General features: G+C 36.2%; 1 protein-coding gene across 1 annotated transcript in view; it reads right to left on the bottom strand.

The window, feature by feature from the left end:
- The window catches only part of LOC132123614 (membrane-associated phosphatidylinositol transfer protein 3-like), a 105,088-nt gene extending 93,957 nt beyond the window's left edge, over positions 1 to 11,131 (bottom strand). Inside the window, exon 1 of the mRNA XM_059534377.1 lies at positions 10,812 to 11,131. Coding sequence (XP_059390360.1) covers positions 10,812 to 10,839 — 28 coding nt within the window. The 5' untranslated portion in view covers positions 10,840 to 11,131. The remainder of the gene's footprint in view (positions 1 to 10,811) is intronic.

Genomic DNA, 11,131 nt, shown 5'->3' with positions numbered 1-11,131 from the left:
CAAGGCTTGGTAAATAGATTTACAGGAGATAAAGAGGTGCAGATTAGAGTCCAGTGAGGCCTGTCTTCAGAGATGGTAGGGTGGATATAACCTCAGTTTCTGCACCTTATATCATCTCTAATTGAGTCTATTCAGCATTCCCATTTTACATTTCTAATCACATCGTTCATAATTCACCCTGAAATGAAGACTGAGAAAAGGGAAAGGTTGAAATTGTTTGGCAAAGGAAGAACGCATTAGAAAAACATGAATGGTTTCAACCAGTAAAAAAGGTGGTCATGGTTTCACAAGCTATAATCAAAGTATTATTATAAACCACTGCATAGCTGAACTGAGATGGATGTAGTTACAAGTGGCTTTGTTTGGCTGGCTTCTTTTTGCACCAAAACAGCAACCCAATAAATCTGGCTGAGCAAAGGATGTACTTCAGCCATGAAATTGGAATGGTCCTCATGAATTCTACACTTACAAAAAATAATAATAATAATTTATTTTGGTTCTATAAAAGCCAGAGATAAAAATGTATTTGTCCAGCTAAAGTCAGTATAGCATGTGGACTTTCCTTTTAAAATGACATCATCAACTACAGGAGGATTACGGGAAACTGAACACATGCTGAAAGGAAGTCTTCCTTTAAAAACATAAAAAATGTAGGTTTGACTAATAACTAAACTAAAGCTCTTAAGAAAAGATGATTGTGGTCTCATTTGTTTTAAGAAAATACTTTACTTTCAGTGTCTATTCTATTAAATTGGATGTGCTATAAACATATTACGTATCACAAACGTGTACGTATCAAAACCTTTCTTATTCAAGGAGGTTTGAATATTTGAAGACGCAAAAGCCTCTAAATGCCATTTGTGTCAATTTTCTTCTATAATGAAAATTTTTCTAAGGCTCCTATGTGTAAGTTCAGTAATTTCACTTCAATGGCAATGGACAGGTTCTTTTCATTGCCATTAAAGAGAAATAACTGAACATAAATATAGGAGCCTGACAAAAATGCTCACTTTAGAAAAAATTTTCAATTGGCACAGAGGCTTTTGCATATGAACTTTTCATTTATTAAACTGATACTGGTTAGGATTCATACAGGACAGAATCAACAACCTTTAAGCCACTACAAGATATCTGACTATGCACTTAATTGCATACAGAAGCACTGCAAAATCTTTGGTTAATCAAATGTTAACATATTTGTCACAAGGCAATTTCTAACTGAAAAACTGAAACGGTTTGTTCAAAAACACTGGTTCATTCAATAATGAAAACCACTACTGTGTTGCTTAACAGTTAATTATGTGGTGTCCAAAATAATTTTGATTCAAATATGCCATTTAATGTTTATTAAACTGCTGCATAAAACCCACTCAAACAGATATTTGAATAATCCATGACCCATTTAACTATGTGTCTAATTTTAGATGGCGCTGTGAGTTGTGAATGCTGGTTTGAGGGATAATGATTAAGGTCAATATCGAGGTTTGATAAGTTCCCTTTCCATGAAGCCTGCACAGTGCAAAAATGGCATTTTCTCCAGAGCACTCACAACGCGACTCCCTGAGAGACTTGCTCTTAATCAAAAACATAATCTCTGCTAGAAAGGAGCTGCTTTCCTCCAACAATCTTGCTTTTCTCTCTTTCTTTAATCTCTATCTCACCATCCCTCTTGCACTTTCTCTCCTAAGCTTCAATTCCTTCCTCTTCCCCTCACCCTGTTACCTAAGTACTCAAGAAGCTCCTCCACCATTTCTACTCATTTGTTCATCAGCTTCATGTTAAAGCCCCTCTAGAGAAAAGTGCTGAGGTTAAGGCCATTATGATATCAGAAAGCTCCCATTGGCTCACTGCAGTGGTTTTAAGGTTGTGTGTGTGTCTTGAAAGAGACGAGACAATAAACAAAGGCCATAAGGGCATACTTGTTGGAAAATAATAAGATTCTGTGATTTCCAGGTCTAGACGTCTTTTTACTGGGGACTGGCATGGACCACTTCTCTATTAAATTCAAAAAGCTTCGCTGTTTTCTTTAATAAATGATGGTTATTATCGAAGAGATTTTTCAACCCATCTTTTTTTTCTGTAATGAGAAGTTTTTTTTTAACTGAAACTGGATACATTTTAACATATACATTGTGCTCCTTCAGCCACAGGTTTGATTCTCAAGGAATCCATGAACCAATCAAATGTGTACCTTCAATGCAATGTCAGTCGCTTTCAATAAAAGCATCTTCCAAATGCATAAATGTAAATCAAATCATTAAAAATTAAATTTAATTTAATTGAAAGTAAAAAAATATATACATAATAATTTATAAATTAATAATAATATAAATGTATATTATTTAGAAATATTTTATTATAAATAATTAGATATTATAATTTTATTAAAAATAATACATTGTTTATTTATGTATACACACATACACACACACACACACACACACACACACACACACATACACACACATTACATATCAATACATACATTTTATACGATTTTATCATCCATCCAATCAAATTTTAAATAATTTTATTTTTAATTATTCGATTGGATCATTTATTATTTGTAACGAAAATAAACAGGGTCAATTATGTTGGAGATGGAGTTATGACAGCAATATTGTTTTTCAACAATCAAACCTTGGACTGACTTCTACTTTTTGGAGAAAACAGCAAACTGTTCTCAATCAGTTATTTCATAAATTACTCTGAAGAATACTCTCATCCTTATCCCTGCATCACCAAAGCATGTGCGCCTGCAGCATATGTGTCATGCGGCTTGTAAACACCTCCGTCTGGCAGCTCAAAGCAGCGCCGCACACACTGTGAAACGGCACATATGCCAAAGTTGCACAAAAAAAATGGTGTGATAAATAACTTAGCATAACAAAGCAGAACTGTGATACTGAAAGACTAAAAGACCACAAATGCAGAAGTTGATGCAGACAGGCAATGCAAATACTGACAAAGGCTGCATTTCCAGGCAGTGCAGGCTAAAGCCATACTGTGTTATCTTTTCTGGCCTTTATGATTGTTTCTTGTGGCATCTTGGGTAAAAGCCAAAGGAGACTGTGCAACATCAATGACTTATGAGTCTTTCCCAACCACTGTGCCGCAGCACACTATGCCATGACAGCTTGTCAGGTGTGTCGTGTAAAATTATCAAAACTTTCTATCGCTATTATATTTTTTTCATCATTATTATTATTTTAAATCAATGCTACTGGTCATCTTTACCTCCATTTGTGGGCTCTACAAATATTTAACCAATGAAATGCATTCAAAAGAGCTTATGACTAAACCTTGCAACGCCATTGGATCTTCAAACTGTCAAAGTCCCGTGCGCAGCCTGGAGACAGATCTCTGCTCGTTAGCCATGCAAGGGTAAATAAAGAACTGAGGTTTGAATAAGTACAGCATTTTTCTTTACTCAAGAAACACTATGTCTTTAAAGGCCTTTAAAGGCTGTTTTTTTCCTGTGTTTGAAGAGCGGAGAAGTATATATCCTCTGCATTTGTGTTTCGTCCTTCATATCATAACATTTTGGTCAAATGTATTCAACTAAAAAAACTGAGCGCCCATACAGCTACAATAAACTTTATAAAGTAAGTTCATGAAAACGTTCGTGAAAACGTTCCCTGCCTCAGATGTGGGCATTCTAATGATGGACAAAATACATATTTGTCATCATTCGCTGGTTAAAAACCTCGTAAGTGTCTGATCATATATAAAGCCACAATACCAACTCTGACAACGCTGTTTAATTATTAAAAAACTATTCTTTTGTTTTTATGTTTCCTGAAAGTGGTAGTGGTTTTGGATATAGCAGGTTTCAGTCCAATACTACTGACGATATGTAAATTTGTTGATTTATCATCACAAACAACATAAACCTACCTATGTTCCTACATGACTTAAGCTCAAGTTTCATGTTAAATGGGACTACTTTTCATATCATATCCAGTTTAAATATGCCATTTGAAGCAATGCAAGTTTATGCAATTTTGCTATGTTTAAGTGCTTAATGGTATACTTTGGGATTTTTTACTTATCAAAACATTTTAGCCGTGGCCAAAAAAAGGTTAGGAAACACTGACTTAGGACTCTGGATGTGATACAGCTGCATATACTGCAACAGATAATGGTAAGTGTCAAATCATAGCAGCAAAGGAGAATACAGTGGGCAAACCTCATGCAGGATCATAACATTAAGAGGGGATTGAGAGTAAACTACAAATAACAGAGCCACTTTACTGGGTTACTCAAGAGCTTCCTCCTCCTCCTCCTTCCAAAATCATCTTCTTTAAATGTTCATATACTGTAGATGAATGTTTTATTCTATCTAGTTAAAATATCCATTTAATAGCCAAAAATAAGCCAATTAATACTAGTCTCCCATCTCAAAGAATCACTGAATCAAAATAACAATGAAAAAATTTAGACCTGAAATTCCTGTAAACAGACGCAAAAGCCAAACTGCAGTACCACAGACAGTCATTAAAGGTTGTCATACTCTCGTTCCCTCACAGGACCACAGGGTAGCAGTGAGTCTGTCAACACCTCTCGTGCAAGGCTATTTTTAGCACCATGCTCTACCCAAATCATTGTGCACATTCGCTAGAACACAATCATTATAGAAGGAACCTGAAATCTGCCCTGAATTGTTCAGCTTGTAATGAGGTGTCAGGTAGCTTTTAAGCCTGTTATTCACAGCTAAGAGCATAAGAAAAATGGGGTAGAGACTTTTAGATTTTCTCATTTCATAAAAGAAAACACACCAGATTTTCCCAGAAAGCAGGAAGGCTTAAAGGGGTCATATGACGTTGCTAAAAAGAACATTATTTGGTGTATTTGGTGTAATGCAATGTGTTTATGTGGTTTAAAGTAAAAAAAAAAAACACATTTTTTTTCACCTCTATGCCCCGCCTTTCTGAAACGCGTTGATTTTTACAAAGCTCATCGGTCTGAAAAGCGAGGTGTACACTGATTGGCCAGCTATCCAGTGCATTGTGATTGACCGAATTCCTCAAGCGTGTGACGTAAATGTTGTGCCCCTTACCGTACTGTGATGACATATGTCCCAGCGCGACAAGACAAAAACCAATAAAACCCATTAAAAACAAGGCATTTTTTTTGCATCAAAAAATGCATAATTACTGATTATAATGGCTTATACTGTCTTTTTACGTGTTGTGTTGCATATCTCGCTGCGTAAACATAAAACCATCTCTGCATTGGTGATCGGAGAAACGACAAACAACAACCTCTACACTGCTCAAAACTTGCTTTTCAATCTTAAGTGGCAAATTCTTTAAATATGAAAATGTATGTACAAGCTGTGAGTCAGATGCGCCAGACTGTCCTTACAAAGTTGGAACTGCCCCACTATATGGAAACAGACACCGGCATTGGCTACTCTCACAGGAAACAATCCTCATCCTCCTTGAATATTTGGGTTGAACTGTTCGGGAACAGTGTTGTAAATACAACTTAAACATTAATTTCGAGATGTGTCCTCTTTTGGAAGACCAAACAAAGTAGTTTCGCTTTCACAACGAACACACAGTGTCTCCACGCCATGGTTACGCCTTCTTTCTATCACGGTTCATGAATGCACCATTTCCTGCTCGTCTCATGTTACGTCATGTTGATTGTTTCATGTGGGTGTTAGCTGCAGCTCATTCCACCAGCCTACTTAATGCCCTGTCTTTCGTCTCTTGTTTGTCAGATCGTTGTTTGAGGTCCTTCGTGATTCTTGTCTGTGTTCCATCTGCTCAGCTACGTTTGTGTCTTGTTCCTGTTCGGTCGCTATTGGAATTACCAGTCATCATACGGATCCCTCACCATCACCAACCTGCACACTCAATCACCTCCTCACGTCCCTTGGTCACCCACCATCAACCCAGCCTGGCAATACTTCTCTAATAAACATAATTTACTTGCAACTGCTTCCTGTCCTTAATTCGAACGTGACACTTTCTTTGCATGAACATTTGGTAGGCATTATGCAAATCTTCCCACATCGTGACGTAGCGATGTGGGGGCGTGTTTTTAACGAGCCGTTTTAGGTAGGTGTGGTTGACTCAACTTTTATAAAGAATATCTGTTTGGATTTGATACTTTGCAACTTTACAGATCTTCTTCATGCACCAAGAACACTCCAAAGAGAAAGGAAAACTTGAGCTCTTTAAGGTTTCTACCTGTCAATACACATATTCTGGAATGATTCAAATCTGACCCACCCTAACAAACCTGCCATCACATGCCATAGTTTCACAACTTTCAATGCATACTATGTCATAAGCATAAAACCAGTTTCACTAACCGACGTTTGCACTACAAATCTTCATGTTAATATTCTTTATTAGTAACCTTATCACTCATACAAAAGCTCAAAAATATCAACATGTATTACTATTCAGTATCAAACTTAAGAGTCCAATTTATATAAATAATTCCATACCATAGAGTTAGTTGAGGAGAGGTGTGCTATTACTCAAATAGACCCACAAATGTTTTAGGCAAACAATAAAAAAAATCCAACAAACTTATACAGACCGAACCTTAGTTTTACACAACAAAGGCAAGTGCAACAAAGGCCAGCGCATTTTATTCATAAAATGTTTATATTAAATCATATTATTATATTCTCACATTTTCATTTTTTACTTTATTACTTTACCATGTTTATTTTACAAGTCAGTTTCTTCAACAGTTCTATCATATGCCCTTTTATTCAAACGTCTGGGTCTTTTATGCTCACCATGTCTGCATTTATTTGAGCAAAATAAAAACAGTAATATTGTGAAATAGTATTACAATTTAAAATAACTGTTTTGTTTTTATATTATTTTAAAGTGCAATTTTATTCACGGGATGGCGAAGCTGAATTTTCAGCAGCCATTAATGATTCAGATTTTAATGAATAGATAGTTCAAAATATTAGAAATCTTTTGTATCATTACACATGTCTTAACTGTCATTTTTAATCAATTTAATGCATCCTTGCTGAATTATAAAAAAAATATATTCTTAAAAAAATAGGTAGTGTATTGGACAGCATAATATAGAATATAGTGCAGTAGAGTACAGCAGAACAACTCTATACCATTTAGCTGCATTGTAAACATGGTACTGTAAGACCTTCATCTGTCCTTTGCAGATCTGAAGGAAACTACATGAGCAGCATCTAAAATACCTGAATAGTAAATGAAATAGTAAAATAAGGAGATTTTTCATGTCACAAACACACACACACACACACACACACACACACACACACTCACACACACACATAGACACACACTACTCCAGTAGGTCTCAGGGTTTGAGAGCTACTGATCTAGAAGATGCTATCTATTGTGCTTAGCTTAGTTTCATAAATTCATGAGTTTTCATCAAGTATAGAAACGTCCTTGATGTTTTAACAGGAATAACAGTCATTACTCACTATACTGCGTGGGGTGCAGCAAATGCTGAATTATGGGTTTGAGAATAAAAATAGAATTTCATTTTCTCAGTGATGAAAATGGCAAAATAAAGAAACAAAATAAATGTGAAACAAGAAGTAAATGCAATGCTGTTGACTGAAATGCCATTACACAGACGTAGTGTTAGAATGCCTTCAGTCAAAAATTAAAAAAAAACTAAAAACTAATCAGCACAAAACAAAACGAAAAAATAAAAAAACTGGACTAAACAAAGGAGATGGAATGTTTCTCATTTGAATGTACATCACAAAGACGCCACAGGAAAGCACATTGACTGAGGTTGCACGTTAATTGGTATGGCAAAGACAAGGCAACTTTGCAATTCAATCTTGCTACTGTGAAAAAACACAATCAGTTTTCCTTATTTTTAATCTCAACCAAAGCCAAGCAAAACGAGTTTCTGAGAATTGACACAAAAATACTATTGCTTATCTGCCACTAAAAGGTCACTTGAATGGCTAAGATGAAATATATCACTGGAGCACTGACTATGCCCTTTATATGTACATGAAACATGTATACATTAAAAGAGCTATTCTGGAGAAATAATGTAAATAAACATCTACCATCACACCTGAAAGTGTATTTCGAACCAATTCATCAGAGACCTTCACCTGCCTAAGCATGCCAATATATGAATTCCTATTCACATTACTAAGCGATTCATTCTTAGACCTCTTTTTTCCAGAGCACCTTCTTTTTTTTCCAAGAAAGGCAATGCAAATGAATTGTGCACAAAATTAAATAAATGTTGTGCAATGGGAAATTTCACCCCTTTGAAGCTTCGAGATCATGCAAAACTGGACTTACAGACAAACACAATATGATGGTTTGACTCACTGAAACCGCTTTGAATTCAGATTGGTGCAGAATGATGCAGTCTGGGGCTTATCTGCTGAGGGAACATAGACTGTGAAAGAAATAAACAGCGGCTCCTGTACCTGGGACTTACAAATGACAGAATAAATGCTAATATTCACTGAGTGGTCTATACCCTAATATATAAAGAATGAGCATCAACTACAAAATTTATAGTAGGAGTATACAATTACTGTTGGAAATGATCCAACCTCCAAATTTTCTTCCCAACAGGGAAGGTTTGAACAATCAAACATGCCAAGATAAGGTAGGAAACTTTATCATGGCTAGGAAAGCAATGTGCATTTCAGGAAAATATTATGCAAATAATATTTTCTAAGTCAAAGTCTGATCAATTGAAGAAACTAGATGACACAAAATGCGTCTCTGCGTCATGCCGTTGCCATGACATTTAGCACATTTGCACTATGCATGAGAATGAGCAATTGGCTGAACTAATTCACTGTTTCTTACGTTACGATTCCAGTATATACATTAGGAAATGCTTTATATATATGTTGTGTCTATCTGTTGATTAAAAAAAATCCTTTGATCTACAGATTAACTGACTGATTTGCTATTGAGTTTTGACTTTGGATAATAACAAATATGAATACAAAAATCTTGAGAAATACATGAAAAAATTATCTGGAACCAAACAGAACAGACATCCTTGATTCTTTCCTTGCTATTTAAATGAAACAACCCGAATACTGTGTGCTGATGGGCTGCCAATTCTGATCATGTAAAATAGCTAACTTTGCTCCACTGATGGCATATCTGAACAAGTTCTGCTTGTACAATACAGTGAGCTGTTTGATGTAATGCTGATATGATGTTCAACCATCCTTTCCTCAGCAACACTGATTCACCAACTAGGAATTTGATAATCATTGTGGTACATTGCATAACCAAACAAAAGGTCTGTAGGATTACAAATTTCCACATACAAAATCAAATACTGATTTCCTTAATGACAAAGAGAGGAGAACTTCTTGGCTGATTTGTAAATATGTCTAAGGAGAAATTAAAAATGCCTATGGCTGTTTATTAAATGTCTGCAGTCATCACCACTGTCCAACGTATGGAAACTGTTGTACTTACATGAAATACAACATCGATGACATGCTGTCACTCACAACAATTACCCAGAGAGTTTCATAGAGCTTCACATTCAAAACACAGATGATCCATGCTGTAAACTTCACTTCATAGCAAACCACTTAAAACTGAAGAAAATGCTCATGATCGTAAGCTACAAACATACTGACAGCAATAAAAAGATTAAACTGGATCTATGTATGCTGAGATGTATAGTGCAGACACTCAGCCCTAGACTCAATCATATCAGTTTGTCCTAATGGATAAATATCTCGAAGAGAGACCATCAGCTCTCCTTCTCTTTCATGAGACCAAAACAAATCTCCAACTGACTTTTCATGCGGAACATAAATTATGAGTTGCTTATGGGTTTTTGAAGACTACATTTTGTCTCATCGTAAGTGTTTGAAATTCACAATTTATACTGTTTATTAAAATTAAAGCATATTGGTGGTGAAAAAAACTGACCAATGGATCATTACTCTCCAGCTGGGCTCAAATTAAATGATGTCAAAGATTAATCAAATGTACAGTCATAATCCAACACCATCTGGAAGAAACAAACAGTTAGATGCAATTTATAGCTAAAATTATTAATCACAGCATTGACTATGTACAAATTTCCTTATTTCTTGATCTTTACAATATATATTATTTAGTGTGGGGGGGGGGGACATAAAGGTACTGCAGGTCGTAATATTACTGGTCGTAATAGGTACTGCAGGGAGTCTATGGACTGAAATATATAACAAAATGGATCTATGTAAATAACCATAAATATTATTTATTATGTATTGATTTATAGTATCTTTAATGATACTTGATATCAGTTATTGGACATTTGTTTAATCTCTGGGTCAAATCATCCATTAGAATACAATATAGGTCGATCTCTAAAAAAAGTTACACAGCGTTAATCATATCGTAATATTTTTGTATTAGCAGTCCCTTGCCTGGGAGTCTGTGTGGGGGATCCCTGGGTCAGATATGGATGACAACTCCTGCCCTAGTTCCATTAAACATTCTACATTTAATATTACGACCACTTTGTTAAGAGAACATGTTATGGTGAAGCAAAAGCAAACGTTTGAACCGTCTGTCAAAACCAAGGGAACGGTAGGCTACTGCATTTGGGGCGTCTTAAGCATTGGAATGCGCCCATGACGCCCCAAAATGCTGTCCAGGGAGGCAGCTCACTAGGTTTTGAGACACAACCCTGGTTCATCACGCATTCCGACAGATTGACGCGGAAAGTGAAGGAAGCAAACTGCCAATCTACTCTTTCTGCTTTGAAATCGCAGCTTGCACGTCAATTCCGGAAATGTCACATCACATACAGATAACCCACAGACATCTCCTTACCTTTCCCTCTGATCTCTTTATCCATCATGCGTCTTTGCAGTTAGTTTGGACAGTACGCACGTCTCTTTTATCTGCCCCTTGTCTGCGCGCGTGAGAAGCGATTTCAAGTCTATGCGCGATTCATGTTTGAAGCTTCCGTGGAAATGTCATGCAAAAGTGGGAGTATCCATGGACGCTGAGAGATCGTTGTGTTGAAGTAAGCGCGGACTTGGAGCTGTTTGTATGTGTGCAGACTTTGCTGCTGTCCTCCTCTCCTCCTGTTGAGCTCGAGGTGTGATGCTCGACTGCCTCCAGTGGTTCTGCGCGAGCTGCAGTGAAGC

This window comes from Carassius carassius, chromosome 41, assembly GCF_963082965.1.
Source record: "Carassius carassius chromosome 41, fCarCar2.1, whole genome shotgun sequence".
In the NCBI taxonomy this organism is placed as follows: Eukaryota; Metazoa; Chordata; class Actinopteri; order Cypriniformes; family Cyprinidae; genus Carassius; species Carassius carassius.
This window is presented reverse-complemented; position numbering and strand designations above follow the sequence as displayed.